The sequence below is a fragment of the Halictus rubicundus genome, chromosome 1, assembly GCF_050948215.1.
Source record: "Halictus rubicundus isolate RS-2024b chromosome 1, iyHalRubi1_principal, whole genome shotgun sequence".
In the NCBI taxonomy this organism is placed as follows: domain Eukaryota; kingdom Metazoa; phylum Arthropoda; class Insecta; order Hymenoptera; family Halictidae; genus Halictus; species Halictus rubicundus.
In genome coordinates this window covers 26,225,612-26,243,785 of record NC_135149.1, presented here as the reverse complement: position 1 = coordinate 26,243,785, position 18,174 = coordinate 26,225,612, and the positions used below count along the sequence as shown (strand labels likewise).

Sequence of the window (18,174 nt, the reverse complement as noted above, 5' to 3'; positions counted from 1 at the left end):
TATAGTGGCTTTCCGTGGAAAGCATCAGTAAGAATGGTACGGACCACTATAGTGATTCTTTTCCCATCCGCGGCAATCCGCACCGTACCTGGGAGACAGAGTTGCGGACGAGCGCGCCGTACCTGGGAGATAGAGTCGCGGACGAGTGCGCCTTAACCTTTTAATCACAACTCTATCTACCAGGGTCGGCGCGCACCGATCTCTGACGCGTGTACTCTTCAACGACAGCTTATATACTGTCAGGCAATTTAGTTTAGGCGAATCAAATAAGAAAAAAAAAAAAAGTGAAAAACGTACAATACCGCCCAAAATCAAGATATCCTCGGAAGCCACTATAGTGGCGTACCGTTCAAACTGATGCTTTCCACGGGCGCCGCTATAGTGGCGTGCAGTGCTTAAAAGATTAATGGCAAGCGTCGCGTGCAGGCGCACGGACTCTCGCGGAGAATAATAAGAAAATTATCCGGCTTCGTCGGACGCGCCCCTTGCGACGACAGAATCGGAAGCAACGAAGACAGCGTTCTGTTACTTTCTGGAGGCGATGCGCGTCCACCGTCCGGTTGTCATTTGCAAAACAGTTGATTAAGGTGGAAATCCGCGGGAACGTTTGCCAACCACTTTTATTTAATGAAAGTAGAGTGCAGCCGGGATGTGCGCAAGATCCTCGTCGCGAGGCGGGAAAGCGGAAATATTTCGGAGCGTGCGTGACTGTCGAGCAGATTCCGGGGGCGCAACCCTCGAGCCATCAGTTTTAAACTCGTTAGCCGGAGCGGCCGTTTATGCACAGCGTCGAGGACAATTTGAGGGCTCAAAGCCGGGGCTCACCCTCCGCGTAATTGCATGTGCAGGCAAAAGAAATGCTTCTTACCTAACTGCTCGTAATAACCGGCCGATCGATCGCCGATACTTTTTCCTCGCCCCCTTTTTCCCGGCCACCCCCGCCGAGTGGTTCTGACCATAAAAAGAACTTTACGCCGGTGTTCTTTAAGTAACGGAATTACACGGTCCCCCTCCGGAGACGCTCGATTTAACCGAATACCCCCGCGACCTCGATGATAATTAGTTGAAACTTTATTTTCTAATAGCACGGAACCGGCCATCTTAATACCATCGAAATATACGCACTCCCCCCCTCCCCCCCCGCTGCACGACTAAAAATATTTCTGTCTATAAAAGCACTTCGGGGAAAGCATCCCCTAAGTAACGGGCATAAATGTTGCTGTGAGAGACTCGATTCGATCGAATACTCCTCCGACTGCTCGTAATTATGCTTTATTTTCTAATAACTCAGAACCACTCCATTTTTACCGGCCCTTAAAGCGCACTTCATACCCTTCGCGATTACTCGCGGCTGCTTTTAGCCGAGCGAGGAATTTATGGGAATGTTCTCCCATAGTACTGTGCGGTGTTCGTACAGAGAACTTGCGCTAAGCGATGCTAAAAGAACGATATCGGTGCTGGAAAAATAAATGTGACCGCGAATGGAGATCGAAGATAATTTTTAAAATGGAGTTACATTTTCTTTTTCCACATATTTATCAAATTATTTAACACACAAGTGCCGTACACGATCACGATACTCTGTAAGATGAGTCTAGTAATGTCATGAAATAGCTATCCGTTCTTCGTGTATTTATAAAACACGAAGTTCTGTAGAGTTTAATACGATTTTTATTTATACTCGATCCGCGAAGCGTGCTGCTATTGAAAATAAAAGTTTGCTTCGTCCCACTTTCTTAGAACCAGCTGAACAAAAAATGGAAAATCGAGGAAACGACCATGAAGAAACTCCCCGAGAGTTAATCCGACGGTAAAAGTGTCAAGGGAATCGCATAAAATAATTTTCCTATTTCCGCGAGTTTATTCGGGACCGCGTTTTCCGCGAACTTGAACTTCCTTCTTTTTTTGGCAGCGTCAAAAGGGAGAACCGGGGGACAATTTAATGAAGCTCTTCACGGCGAAAATTAAAAAAAAAAAAAGAGGAATTTCGAAGTGGATTCAAAGCGACTCTCCTAGCCGTATTCCCAGCAGCATTTAATTCCAGGAAAACTTGGTCGCGTAACAATTTCATCGTTAAAACCTTAGAGACCAAACTTCGCCCGGGCGAGGCCAACTTCGCTAAAAGCAGAGTCAACGCGTCCGGTAAATAATTCAGGAAGTTCAGCATCCGGCTGTCTCCACGCGTACAAAAAGAAATCTTTCTCTCTCTTCCTCCTCCTCCTCTCTCTCTCTCCGAGGAGTTCCATTTTAATTGTTATTCCTCGCGAAACACTCGAAAATAATAGCCACCGACGGCATTGAACTGATCAAAGTCACTTCCGGGGCCGAGGTAATACATACTTCTCCGCCCGAGCTATTTACTTATCGACTCGCTCCGCCATTTTCCCTTGGAACAGGAAACCTCATTAAAATTCCCTCGGACACGGCGGAAAGTTCTTTTCGAACACAATAATACTTTCGCCGAGAAACGCCGACGAGCATAATGCCGCCGACACCCTGTCATCTTCCACCGAACTTTTCCGGCGAACTATGCCCGCTCGGGAAAAAAAATTTCACCCCAACAAAAGTCGTTTATTCTTCGCTGACAAAGGGGCCAGGGATCCATTTATTTGAGACATGCACTCGGAAAGTGAAAACAATAGGAGACACCGTCATTTTTCTTTAATCCGGATGACGCGCGAGATTTTTGAGAGAGGGTGTTCTTCTTCTGAACTTTAAGGGTTGCTTCCACCCCTTGTACATGTATTATGCCATATATTAAAAACGTTGGCGTAAAATATTTAAAAAAAAAGTGCTCTGATATTGTTGTTTGTACAATATTATTTTTATTTTAAAGGGTTGCTTCCACCCCTTGTATATATTGTATATTATGCCACATATTAAAGAGGCAAGCGATAAATATTTTTTAAAGAAATTTGCTCTGATATTGTTGTTTGTGCAATATTATTTTTATTTCAAAGGGTTGCTCTCACCCCTTGTGTGTATATATATATTATGCCATATATTAAAAAAGTAGGCGTCAAGCATTTTTGAAAAGAAATGTGCTGTTACATTGTTGTTGTTTGCGTAATATTATTTTTACGTCAAGCTTTAAGGGTTGCTTCCACCTGTCGAACATGAACACTAAAAATAAGGCACGAATGAAAAATATTAATTGTATTTAAAAGAAATGAAGGTGTGTTGCTCTTGTATAATTTAATATATCATACTTACAATGCAGTCTTTTAGGGGTTGTTCTCACCCTCTCGCATATAAACATGAGAGATTTGAGGGATGAGATATTTATAGGAAATGAGAAGCTGCTAGCCCTATATAATTTAATATATCTGTAATATTTCCAATGCAAACATTGAGGGTAGTTTTGACCACTTGAGTGCAAACCTATATCAAAAATTAATCTCGTCAAAAATATTTGAAATGCAATCTATTGGGGGTTATTTTAACCCTTGGTGCATAAATATTGAGAGGAAAAATATTAATCATATTTATAGGAAATAGCTGAGAAATTTCCGTATAATTTAATATATCATATTTGCGACGCTGAAGGGCATTCCAGAGGTCACAAATAACGGGAGCAGAGTCACCTATTTTCCAAGGAAACGGGGCCGTTACACTTGTATTGTACGACGCCTCTTGTTCGTTTATACACTGTGTCACTTGTGTACGGTAGCTGATGAACGGGGGTTGTAGCTAGCCTAGTTGAAAAGGAGATTCTTACCTCTTTTATAGTGGCGTGTGCGTGCGAGAGGGCGGCTTCTTTGTCGGCCAAACTAGCCGCGAGGCTGAGGCTTCGATCGGCTTCGTCCCTCGCAGCCCTCAGCAGACTCCAGCGTTCCCTTTCCCTCTCGCGTTCCCGATCCTCCGAGGGCATACCGACTCCTTGTTGCTGAAGGCGTCCTAAGGTCGCCTCGTTCTCCCGCATCCGCTGCAATCAACGGTCAAAGAGACCCATATCCGGGCAGTAACTCCACCCAAAACCACCACCGTCTAACAATGCATGCGAGCGTACAAAGTGCAAGCTACTTGCTTCCAGACACAGCACAAATGATTAACGTGTCGACCGGACGACAGTCTTCAACATCCAACTTCTTTCTTTCCGACTAGCTAACCCAACGTCATGACGTTGCTTCTGAAACTCTCAACAATCTTCACTGATCACAAAACGTGACATGAACGCTTCGGGATCAGTGATTGCTTGTTTTTGGGTGTTTCAAAATAGGGGTTGCAAGTTGCAAGGTCACGTCATGGTACCCGGAGGCTCTAGTCAATTTCAACAAACCTCCTGCTAAAGTCTTCAATGATCACGTGAAAAAGGGATGGTGGTGTTTCAGTGTTCAAAGATTTTGTAATATAGGTGTTTCAAAATAGGGGTTGCTAGTGTAAGTTCGTTTCATGGGACCTAGGGGCTTTAGACAATTTTAGCCTCCTCTGACATCGATCCTGAAACCCGTGACAATTTTCACTGATCACAAAAAACGACATGGATGATTTAGGGTCAGTGATTGCTGGTTTTTGGGTGTTTTAAAATAGGGGTTGCAAGTTGCAAGGTCGCTTCATGGTACCCGGAGACTCTAGTCAATTTCAACCCACCTCCTGCTAAACTCTCCAATAATCACGTGAAAAAGGGATGGTGATGTTCCAGTGTTTGCAGATTTTTAATATAGGGTGTTTCAACATAGGGGTTGCTAGTGTAAGTTCGTTTCATGGGACCTAGAGGCTCTAGACAATTTTAGCCAACATCCACCCCTGACATCCTGCAACCCTTAACAATCTTCAGTGATCACGCGAAAAGGGGACAATAATGTTTCAAGTTCATTGTTTGCAGATTTATTAATATAGGGTGTTTCAAAATAGGGGTTGCTAGTTTAAGTTCGTTTCGTGGAAATTGGAGACAATTTTACAATGTACCTAATATTTTTAATCCCTAAACCTGCCAGAACAAAATTTTTGTTCATAAAATTGAATATCAAAAATTGACCAGCACACAAACAGTACAGTGAATTCTCGATATATGTCAACAACTCTTGCCAGGGTCATGTATCGTCCAGGAGACATACTCGAGCCGTGTTATGTTTACCGAGGGCTCTCGAGCTTCGTGGCACCTCGCGGGGTATAGCCTGCGGTAGTGGGGATAATTCCGCGACGTTTATCATCCAGGCCTTGGCGACATATATAAAGAAATTACTGTAATTCCTTTTCTGTCAGATTTTTTCCCTTTAGAGCAAAATACTTTTTCGAGAGGTCATTTCACACAAAAATATCTGTAAAACTAAATGACAAAATTTTCCAGTGATTTTCGCTCACAGAACAAATTGATGCTGATGCAATTCCGAGTTGAGAAGGGTCTGTAACCGATTTCGCATGGGAACGTCGGATTTCCCCGCAAGTCTGGCGCAGATTGAATTCTCCCCGGGTATTTTTTCGTTGCCGGTCGATCGGTAACTCGATACAGGTGCGACTCGGGACCCGTTTATTTACAGGTGTCACGTACCCTTCGCTTATTAGCCGGGCGGGATATCAGCTACGGAGAACTTAATCCACTTATCTTTCCCTCGGGCGTAAGTTACTTCACGCTACGTAGAACAGGTGCTGCAGCTGGTTTATCGGCTAAACTTCGGGACAACGCGATTACTGCCACTCCGGCGGATCGGTCAGGTGTTAGCCGGTGTTGGCGAGTCAACATGTTTCGGGGGTTAAAAACTGTCGATCGCGCGTGTTGCTCGCCCGCTCGACCGGAAAACCGTGCTCCCTTACGCGGAAACAAGTTGGACCTCGTTCGAGAATATTTTCTACGTGTTCGAAGAGACTTATTGTAGACTAGACTTATTATCGCAGGCACTGGCAGCTTCCATGAACCAGATTCCGTGATGGTCGCCGCTGATCTGACCTATACGAAATCTTCTCAGAAAATCGCAATTTGCGTTTAACCCTTTGCACTCGAGTGGTGACTCTGAAGCACCACTAAAAATTGTTGTGGCATTATTTCGAAGAAATTACGTGAAATATTACACAATATTTGTTACATTACAAAATTTGTATTTAATAGATCTCTAAACATTTAAATATTATATGTGGAAATCGGATCAGTTTCCTTTGAATACAATGAAAATGTTCTAAGATGGAAGAAAAATTTAGTTTTAGAATGAACATAGCGCCGAGTGCAAAGGGTTAATACTAGGTTTACGGACCACTAAAAGCGACTATTTTACTTTACTTTATAAAAATAACTAGAATATAGCTATCCAAATTTTGTGCCATTTTTTAAACAGTATGAACACAAAGACATACACTCGTTGAATAATTCCTCTTGTATACGTTTTGACAATCACAATAACCGTAAATTAAAAATATTAGAGACCTTCATTTTGATGGGTTCCGCAAACCTATGGGGGTTGCATACATCGGTTGAAAAATACGAGAAATTCAACCATTTTTTTTTATATACAAAATTGTGTTTTATGTACGATATTCGTCTACTATTTGCTGAAAATTTGAACTAAATATCTTGAACTAGAACATGGCAGCCATTCTCTCACAGCTCTGATTGGAACAAGGGAGATCCAACAATTTAAAAAAAATATAAAATTACGCTTTTGGTAAGATCAGTACGTACATCTTATTATATGATATAAATAAGCTAGAACATGGCAGCCAATGTCTCTGAAACTCCGTATTTATATAAAATAAAGAAAAAGAGTTACAAATAAAAATTTTCAGGTTTACTACAGTCAATTACTACAGTCATATATGTCAACAACACGGGTCTTGCAGAGGATCGGACATATTCGAGCCGTGTCATGTTTACATTCCTCGCAGTGGGGATAATTCTGCGACATTTATCCTCCAAGCGTTGGCGACACATATCGAGAAATCAGTGTAATTAACTCACAAAGATTGAAGTTCCACCCCTCGGAAACTCAGCCCCAAAGCTTTCTACGTACACCCTGAAATATCAGCTCTGATACATTTACTAAAATTTCCGAGTACAGAACGAAATACCACCGCGAAACGGCACCACTTCGGTTGGCTCACCCGGTATATTCCGAACGAACAGGTGAGCCTGCCAATCAGAGTACGTCAGTCGAAGAGCCCCGAAAATCGATAAGCCTGTTGAAACAGCGGCCATGGTCGAAAAATGTGTATCCGCGGGCTGTCGATAATTTATTTAACCGGCGCGTTTCGTATTTCGCGTGCAGGATATCCTTCCGCGTATCCGCGCGGCAGGATGTTAGCGAAACATCAAACAGCGAGATCCACGGGAGCGTACATAGCGACGTTTACTATGTCAAACAACGGAAGAGAGCCGAGGATATGGTGGAGATCGACGAGATTGCCGGCGAGTTTCTGTTTGAACAGCTTCTGGCGGGGGTTGGACAGGGGTGGACAGGGAGGGGTGAGAGGGGGTTTGTTGGATGCACGGATGTTAAGCCGACCGGATAAAAAAATCATACACAGAGACCCATGGGTTCTTTCAGGTTCTCCTTCTCGTAGATGGAACAAGACCGGTGGCGACACGTCGGACCGTTCGCCCCGGTGATGAAGTGGATTACGCGCGATCCGACAAGACGGAAGAGTATAAAGCAAAAGGGGAAATTGACGTGCTCCGCGGAAGAGAAATTGCCGTAAGACCCGGAACAAGGTCTGTTTCCTTTCATGTTCCATTACGAAGAAGCACCGGCCGCTTTCTAGTTAGGAGATATCCGATGATAACGGATAACGCGGGCTCCAGCCGCCATTACGAGCTACCATGATGGACGCTGATGACCCCGAACACCATGAAATTCGGTGGAGCAATAATAATACGTTTAATGTTCGCTCTCTCTCTGGGCCAGATGATGTACTACGAGCATTTACTGTGCCGAAATTTGCAGGATTTCAGCCCCAGAATTTATTAGAATCGTAAGGGTTGTTCCCCGATATTGAAATCGGTAAAGGGGCGTTTAAATTCTTGTTTGTACGTTCTTAAAGTGCGTACCTACATCGTGTCCCAAATTAGACAGATTTTTGTATCATTTGATGCAAATAACAATTATTAAAATTTTAAGGGTTGCTCTTTGATATTTAGAATCGTGTAAATTTGTGTAGCCTGGTTTTTCAGTGTGTGCATCCGCGGTGCGTCATAAAAATTCGTAAATGATTCATACTGTGTACTTTTTCGAGTGAAATTTGTTAATTTTTTTATTTCGTTCTTATCTGGACATACAATGTTTGAAATGTACGACCACGTTTTGGCTTCCACGAATATTTTAATTCAAGTGAAAAATGGTAATCGCTTTTTTCGTAAACACGAAAATTACCATTTTTTAATGGCGAGCAGCACGCTCGTCGTACAGAGCTACGAGGTTAACTATGACATGATTTTGTAAAACGACCAAGCATTAATTTCGGTAGCAAGCGACATCTTTTTCGACTGTTTTTTAACAAAATTAATGTTACTTCATGTTAGGTAATTATAATGTATAAAAATCAGACTGGCAGATGGTGTGAATACGTGAAAACTAGAATGACACTTTCTGTGATTCAATTAACAGTATTCATTAAGATAAAATACAATATCAATTAATTAAAATACGAGCAAATGACAAGGACAACGTTCGAAAAATATTTCGCTGATATCAGTAAACACGAGAATGCCCGGATACTTCCGGACGGTACTGCATGTATAGTAAAACGAAGATAATGCGAGCGGAGGAAGTATAATTAAAGGGGAAAACAGAATGTAATTAGAAACGAGATGTATAAAAAAAGAAAATAACAGAAATACGCGCGTTATAAAAATACGGATACAGAAATGAGAATGTACAAACGGTGGAACTGTGAGTATGAATAAAAAAACGTCGATAATAATGAGATACCATTGCAGGTTCTCCTCTTCCAATTAGATTCCAGAGAATATAAATATGAAATAATTAGTAATATACCATCTGCAATTCTACTTGCTCATTAAGTCTTTAACAGAGTATCACAATGACTAATTATATCCGTAATAAATACTACATATATAGCCTAGTCTACAATTTAATTTTTTCATTTTGTTTAATAAAACAGTAAATATTGTATTTATATTTGCAACCAAAATAAAATCAAGAGAAGAGAATAATGGAATATTTATGTTTTTATTTGTCGAAATATTTCGTTGATAAAATATTGTTTTCATAACGAATTATAGCTAAATTAAACACTGTTTGTCTATGCCCAAGCTGTGCAATCAAGAAGATAGAATAACGCGGCGGCTATTAATAGCCACTGACCTACGATTTAATGCATTTTTTATTTTCTTTAATATCGCGAGGGCACACCTGGCAGATTAAAAATAGCTGGCCAACCTTTCGCTCGTTGAGAATAGAATATCAGGGTTGAGGAACAGCTATGAACATTGTTCGCCCTGCGCGGGCGCCTTTTTTCTGCGAAATAACTTAGGGAACACTGGCGAGTCGGCGTTTCTTTTACGAAACGAGAGACCGGGAACTTCGAACCGCGGGGCGCAGTTTCGACGTTTAAAAAGGCGAGTTTCGCAATGCTAACGGAGACGTTCTCCCGGAGTTTCGGGGTGGAAAAGTTTAAATTAAAAACCCTATTTTCCGAGGGCGGTGGAATCCTGGACAGAGTTCAGTCAAGCTTGTCGAACCGCAATGCGAGAAGTTCAATCATAAATCACGGGTGGTCGTCGGAACTAACATCGCCCTCTCCGCGGAAACTATTCTTAATTAATTGGACCACGCACGGGCTTATTAAGCTCGCGGAGCCGCCGACATTTACGTGCTTGTTTCAAGGAACGTTTACGTCGTTTAATTTGGGACACGGTATTTACGATCGTCGGCGCGGAATATAATATTAAAGGATATTAAAGTGTTCCTTCCGAGTTCCACGGGGGAGGACACGGTTGCCGTATGATGCATGGTCCCAGTTCTTATGAGAATTTCTCCTGCTACTAAACTCTGTATTTTTCGCTGGGAGCGCCATTACTGCGCCTTAAGCTGCTTGCAAGAAACATTAAAGACTGTCTTTGTAGAGCAGGGCATTAGCGATCCCGTTCTTCTCTGAACGTCGAGCTCGATTTTTGTCGACGGCGCGGAGACCGAGAGCAAAGGGAGCGTGACAGAACGAGAATGTTTTTTAATTTTCCCTGCAAATACTTTAAGCCGATTCCCGTAATCCCTGTTTAGACCTGGCGCGAGCGACGCCCTTCGGAACTCGCGAATTCGGGACGATCACTATTAGCAGGTGCCGACAGCTCGCGACGCGTGACGTTCTTCTGCGAACCTCGCGAGGTTTATAATATTTTTGTACGTTCATTTTCGACGTTGTCCTCATTTTTGTTCCGTCAAACAGTGGAGAAAGTCGTAGATCAATTTTTAAGGCGTCGCACTGTGGTCCTGATCCAGGAATTAGCTGTTCATTTGATAAAAAATCAACTTGCTTCTTAAGGTGTATATTGCTTGATATCTGTAATCTGTTTGTGAAAATAGAAATTGATATTTAGTGTACAACCACGTGTTCTGTGATGGCTCAATATTGACTACGATAAAATAGAATTTCAATTCAAGACTCCGTAGACTCGCGATAAGGTAGAGTGACCACGTTACCGACAAAAATAGGCGAAAAATGGTTTTACGTGCCTCCACTTTTCGTCCTTATATGAGAATATTTTTCGCTTGGACAGGGCTCATTCGAAAGAGGAAGGCTCAATCTAGCGTGCAAAACGTTCAATATAAAAAATTAATGCCACCTTGGTTTTTCAATCGTCACTGTATATTTTTTACTTAATGTTACAGATAACGTCAAGACGAATCCAACGACCTACTTTACTATGGCTTTACGCCTTGAAACAATGCTAAAATCTTTCTGAACAGCTAATTCCTCGATCTGGACTTCAAATCTGTGGAAGATTCAATTGTGAAAAAAATTGTTGAATGTTTCCACAGAAATTTCAATTTCGAGGAAGAGTGTCTTCAGTTTCTCATCTGCTGCATCGTGTAAAAGTGTTTTAGCGAAAAATGAATAACGACGTGCGGAAGTAGAGACTTCGAGCTTTAACACGAGTCCAAGTTTATTGTTATGCGATTATTTTTTACGGAATTACAACTTAAATTTCGTCAATTTCTCGAGAATCGGAAATTTTATATTCGAATACTTTTGTACACATACGCAGCAACTCTTTTTGCACTGTTTTCTGAGGAACGCATCAGCCGCGCGATAAAAAAGTTGTACAGCTTTAATTACTTATTTTTGTACAGCTTTAATTACTTATTTTTGTACAGCTTTAATTACTTCTTTGGCGAGTTCAAAAATGAGATTGCAGCAAGTTGTTTGCTTCGGAACGACAGAAGTTTTTCATTTTGTTCGTCGCGCGAAATTGTGCGGCTAATGAAGGCTGGTGCATTTCGGGGAGAAAAAAACAGTCGTTTTGAAAGGGACAAAAGTTAATGGAACTTCCGCGCGAGAGCCGGATGAACGAAATTAGGTTTTGAAAATGCAGTGTCTCGCGTGGCGACGTGTTTTCGAACGTTTGAAAATCTAATATGAAAGACGGCACGCCGCCGTTGGAAAAGTCCCGTCGCTCGGCGTGCAACAATTTAATAACAGTCGGGGGAATGGTACCTGATAAAAACGTACGAGATTGTGTCCCGGTTTCTGCACAAAGAGCCCTTCTAACGCGACGCGCGTGTACCACGCCAGAAATATTCTTCCTTCAATCTGTTTAAAGCCTTAGAATGCGGTTGCTCCGGTCGGGGGCAGACATTTTTCGCTCAAAAATCCAGCCATGCTGCTTGAAACTTTGAATCCGAGTCGAGTGCATTCTAAGGATTGCAACGCGCGGCTGCTTTGACCGAATTGAAACGGGAAGATCTCGGTGCTCTTTCCATGCCCGCTTCGGAACGACGATGCATTAGCCGTTCGAATTAATTCGGTGTCTACGCGCTTCTAATGGTAGCTGTGCAAATTAATTCTCGGCTCTGACAATAAATTAGCTGTTGCATTCATTTCTTTCCTTTTTTTCGACATGTGGGACCTAATTTTCTTGTGAACATTTAATTTCACTTTTAATTTTTACTCGGACCTAAAGTAAAGATAATACAATTTTACTGGATTTTTGCAAGTTTATATTGCTGCGCGGCAAACCAGCTTGTTGAAATTTAATACAATAAATACAATACATATAATAATTCTACATATAATAAATACTGTACAATAAAATTTAATACAACAAAATTCTACTCAATTTGTAGAAACGTATATTACTGTGAAGCAAACAGCTTGCTAAAATTTAATACAATTTCGTCTTTAATTTCCTCGGGTCGAAAGTAAGGATGGTTAAATTGTACTGGATTTTTATAGGTTTATATTACTGTGAAGTAGACAGCTGGTTAAAATGTAATAAAATTCCATTTTTAATTTGCCATGGTCGAAAATGAAGATGATAAAATTCTACTCAATTTGTGAGAATGTATATCACTGTGAAGCTAACAGCTTGCTAAAATTTAACACAATTTCATCTTTAATTTCCTCGGGTCGAAGGATGTTACAATTGTACTCGGTTTCCATAAGTGTCTATTACCGTAAAGCTTGTTAAAATGGAATCAAATTCCATTTTTAATTTGCCAGGGTCGAAAATGAAGATGATAAAATTCTACTGAATTTGTGGGAATGTATATCACTGTGAAGCAAACAGCTTGCTAAAATTTAACACAATTTCATCTTTAATTTCCTCGGGTCGAAGGATGATAAAATTGTACTCGGTTTCTATGTCTATTACCGCAAAGCTTGTTAAAATGGAATCAAATTCCATTTTTAATTTGCCAGGGTCGAAAATGAAGATGATAAAATTCTACTGAATTTGTGGGAATGTATATCACTGTGAAGCAAACAGCTTGCTAAAATTTAACACAATTTCATCTTTAATTTCCTCGGGTCGAAGGATGATAAAATTGTACTCGGTTTCTATAAGTGTCTATTACCGTAAAGCTGGTTAAAATGTAATAAAATTCCATTTTTAATTTGCCAGGGTCGAAAATGAAGATGATAAAATTCTACTGAATTTGTGGGAATGTATATCACTGTGAAGGCTAACAGCTTGCTAAAATTTAACACAATTTCATCTTTAATTTCCTCGGGTCGAAGGATGATAAAATTGTACTCAGTTTCTATGTCTGTTACCGTAAAGCTTGTTAAAGTGTAATCAAGTTTCATTTTTAATTTGCCAGGGTCGAAAATGAAGATGATCCAATTTTTGCTTGATATCAATCTCGCGAACTTCCGCAGGAAAGTAAATTTGCATAGCGTATCAGTGAAAGAAAAGTTTGGCCCGAGGGAAGACGCTCGATCCAGCCAATTGAAGAAGTTTAAGGCCGTGAAGTTTCAACATCTGTTACACGAAAATCGAACGTTAATATAAAAGTTGCTCTTACTGCAATCTCAAACGGCTCGTCGATTTCTGCAACACCTACCTCGAGAAAGTGCGAGCAAAAAAAAAAAACAATTCGTTGTTCCCGAAATGAAACGCCAGATTAATTTAAGTGTTGCGAATAGGAAAATGCAAATTCGGGTAAACGTTCCGGGCGCGCGAACCCCGCGGATTCGTCCTGGAAAATGAATCGGCTTAGGGTATCGATGAAGCATGAATATTGCAGGCCGGTTTTCGCGAGATTGCGCGGCGGGGATCAGCGCGCGTTGTTCATTTGACGAAATTGAAATGACCGACAGCGTCGGGCCGGCGCGGGCGATAACGGTGTCGGGAAAATGAGAAATTCCACCAAGTTTAATGAAAGTATTTAACAGGCAAAATTGCTGTCTCGCGTAGAGGAACCCCTCCCGGTTGTTACCGGGCGAGAGCTGAAGTTGACGCGCGCGCCACAGGGAAAATTGAAACGCGTTTCCACGAGGCCGTTCGTTAAGCGAGTTTTCCCGCGGTTATTTTTCCACGAAATTACAAGGTCAAGTCGCGGAGAAAAATTTCGGTTCCCCGGGGGAATCCTGTCCAAGGCCACAGGGGTCCCCACTAATTAGCAGCTGGCCCCTCTGATGGGCGCAGATGAGTTTTAGATTGGCCAACCGAACCCTCCGGCGAAATTTGGCAAACATTGAATTAGCTGGACACGGTTCGGTCGCTGGGCAAAATTCGGTCATGATTTTTTCGAATTTTTCTGGATTAGCGTTAATTCATCTTTCCAAAAATTGTACTATACGCGGTTAGTAAGTTGCCAGAGATTTTCTTTGCTCTTGATCCACTCGAAAAACGTAATAGTGCATTAATCTTCATTTTAGAATACACACGAATGGACAAATTTATTTTCTGGGAAAATATAACATTTTAAGTCATTTAACGGTGGCCTATTAATTTCTCAGTTAGGCGATCGATTCTGGAACATTTTAAGTGATTTAGCAATTTTATTTCCAATTTACTCGAACGATTTAACTTTATTTTTAATTCGCGATTATTATTAGCAGGATTTTACGTTATCTCTAATTCACTCAAATGGCCAACCCCTTGCACCACTATTTATTTTGTGATTATAATAATTACAAATTTTTCATCGTTCAGAATTTCATGGAAAAAACGATATATTTATTGTATGCCTATGTTTTCTCTAAATATCAACTACAACAAAATGGAATTTTATTTCGGTTTAAAGGAAATTAATAATATTTATTAGACTCTGTTCAGCATCTTCATCACGAGTCTGACTCGATATTGCAGGGTAAGGAAGCAAGACGCTATATTACAAAATGTATAGCACACTTTTGTTTATTTTCAAGTTACTCGAACGATTTATGGAAAACGTGAAATAGTGAGCAATTTCTGTCCGTCTAAGCTTGCCTGGAAAAATGCGAAAGCATTGATTTGAACTTGTTCGAATGTAAAAATATCGCCTGGAAGAACGAAAAAAGAAAAAAGGAGGAAAGGAAGCAAGCAGAGTCTACAAGCTTCTCTACAAAACTCTTCCACCATCTACATAATATATCCGCGTCGTGCGAACTTCTCAAATCAACGGAAGATCGACTCACCTGTTCGTAGTTCCTGATGAAGTCCCGAAGTTCCCGTTCCTTGTCCTCGAGGGTGCCGTACAGCGCCTTCATTTGATTAAGCAGGTCGAACTTTTCCGCCTTGAGCCTCTTCCGGTCGGCCTTCAGGGCTTGCAGAGCTTCTTTCGCGTGTTGCAATTCCATCTCGAGCGCAACGAATCTGGCCTCCTCTTCGAGCACTGCATCCTCCGAACCGACCTCACCTCGGGCCGCTCCGCTGAACAATAGCTTCCTCAGTCGGGCAACTTCCGCTACCAAACGCTCGTTCTCCAATCGGAGTCTTCTCGTGCTGGCTAGCTCCGCGGAGCCGTTGCTGCCGCTCCCGTAGATGTTGGACAGCCTGGATGCTACCAGTGGATCCCCTATTCCTGGAAAATAGCGTCACAAGTTAGCCAAGGACAATATAATTCGGAGAAAATGGGATCCGGTATTTGGGATTTTTGGGTACAAGGGTGTTAGAAAAACAAAACAATTCAATATTTATGCGGTACATAGAACACACTGTGCTGAGTAAAAAAGCCCCAGTAAACGTAGGTCAATAGGTCAACCGTTTCTGAGATATAAAAATTTTTGTTTGCTAACATCACGATTCATTTGCTACTGGCCTTTTGATATTTACAGAAAATTTGCCGATACACAACTGACTGATTCCGGATGAAATTTACTGTCGGCACTTGAAACAGGACATTCAGAACGCGGTCTATAAACACCGAAGTAAGTATCGCATGCGATGAAAGTACAGTATGTTCAGGGTGTTCGACTACGGGTGGGAGAAAATTTAAAGGGTGGTTCTCCAAGACAATATAAGACGAAAATGAAGAATAAAGAAATTGCGATTTCGGCTTCATATGTTAGATATTATCAATTTAAAATCCGCCTAAAATGCGGCAACCCGACCAACAGAGGGTACCTGTGACGTAGGCAACGTGCACTTCTGTTGACCGGGTTGCCGCATTTTAGGCGGATTTTGAATTGCTAATAACTCAATAATGAAGCCGAAATCGCAATTTTTGTACTCTTCATTTTCGTCTTGTATTGTCACGGAGAACCGCCCCTTAAATTTTCTCCCACCTGTGTTCGAACACCTTGTAGAAATTGATGGTTGGAGCCAAAAACACTAAATGCCTGAATCCCAGACCATCAACCTCAACTTCTCCACTGGAACAATTCCCCGTCCCCAAAAACAGTGGGTGATAGGGGTGTCTAACAACGCAGACAGCAGGTTAAATCGCAGCGTGGCACAGCCGGGGGCAACCCTAAACAGCAAAGAAACACACGCGCGACTACATCGATCCCTGGAGCCATCAGCGAAGAGCGCAGACCGAAGGAGCAGATTCGGCAAGATGGAGGACGAGGTGGGTAGAGAGAAAGCTAGAACGAGCTAGAGGACCAGCGACGTGTCATTCTCAATAATGCACCGAACCGGTGGCTAGGCGGAACGTCTCAGAAAGGCGTCTCGTTAGTCACGGAGGTCTCCGCCACATTGAAGAAAGCTCAGGCTAGCATTCATCTTGCGCCGGAGACCCCGTTTAATTCCCGGGATTCGTAGGAACGAACGAGTCGCTGCCAGGAACAATCGCGGACACCGAGCGCACGGAGGGCGAACTTGAAAGGGAGGGCCTTCCATAATTAAATGCTGGGGTTACCCACCGAGGGAATTAGCCGGGGACGAGGGTCTGCTGCCCGGGGCTGGTCCAGGTGGTTCATTGTCCTCGTCGCCGGGCCGCACCTCGCCGTCCACCAGGTCCTTGTCGATGTCCTTCTCGTGATCGTTCATCTCCTTGCTGGATCGAAGGGACTCGCGGTTCGTCGATATCCGCAGCCTGTCGCCGCTCGATCGATCGCTCCCACCGCGGTGCAGGAAGCCCGATCTGTTGCTGGATCCTCGATCCGGGCTCGCGCTGCCTGATCGAGAGTCGACGCTGCCACCAGAGCCGCCGAGACGCGTCTTCTCGAGCGCTGGGGCGTAAGGGCGACGAGTTTTGTCGATCGGACTGCGACTCGGTGACCCATTGAGCTTCTCTGCAAAAAAATTAGACAGACTCTTTTGATGACGCTTCTGACGATCACACGAACATTTTAGCGGTTGTGTTTGTGTTTGGGCACGTGTGCCGCCGGCATTGGGAACTACGTCTTCAGCATTCGACGAGGCCTGTGCTTATTGGGTGTATTGAGCAGCGAGCAGGTTTTGAGTGTTAACAGAACCCGTGGTTGTTATTGTCTTTTGTTTATATAGGAAGTCGCTGCGAACTTCGCCAGCTGATGGCTTGCTAGGTTAGGTTGCTCTAATGAATTTTCGTTCAATGTTGAATAACTAGGCCGCTACTGCAGCGACTATGAAAGGATCATTTAAAAGGTGCGAGTCTAGTCAACACTTTACCGACCGGTAGCCTATTAATCCTATTAATCGGCTTCGTATCCCCGATTCTTACCGACCGGTACCCATTAATCAACTTCGTGTCTGCGACGTTTACCGACCGAGCCAATTAATCCTATTAATCGACTTTTTATCTCCGACTCTTACCGACCGGTTTATTAGTTTATTAGTCTATTAAATCAGCCTACAGAATGTGGTTACCCTTTTTTTGTATCTAGCGTTTATACACCCTTCAACGTCTGACCTAGTATAATCTGACCCATAACCGGTTACCACGGCAACCGGAAAAGAGCCGGTGTCAGGAAAATATTTGCGGTCGAGTGATCGGTAAGAAGCGTGTAGGATGATCAACCGGTATCGATCGGTAAAGTGGTAACACTAACCTTACCACCGTCGGTAAAAACGACCGGTTCCAGATTTTTTATTTTACAATTACTGAAATTATAAAGATGCTTTCGTGGGAATTGATGAAATAAATTTATTTAGCATATCATATATTATAATACGAACCGCACAAAATCTGAATAAATTCATTCTCGTCATTGTTATGCGACAACATGTATCAGTTACTTTTACGGCTCGATTTAGTGCTGAATCCAGTTAATGATTCATACGAAACGTCGCCGAGTGAAACCGTGGAGCAGTGGACGCGTGCGAAATAAAATGAACTGCGCAAATTGAATTATTAAACCTGGGTAGCATGGGCGAAGTACTCGACTAGATTGATAATAAAAGTTTCACGAGCCATTAAGCAAAGTGCATGATGTCCTTCG

General features: G+C 42.4%; 1 protein-coding gene across 1 annotated transcript in view; it reads right to left on the bottom strand.

The window, feature by feature from the left end:
* Positions 1 to 18,174, bottom strand: part of Liprin-gamma (liprin protein kazrin) — a 199,392-nt gene that overhangs the window by 28,811 nt on the left and 152,407 nt on the right. The window contains 3 exon segments of the mRNA XM_076796696.1: positions 3,719 to 3,925; positions 15,007 to 15,392; positions 16,675 to 17,046. Of these exon segments, the coding sequence (XP_076652811.1) occupies positions 3,719 to 3,925; positions 15,007 to 15,392; positions 16,675 to 17,046 (965 nt within the window).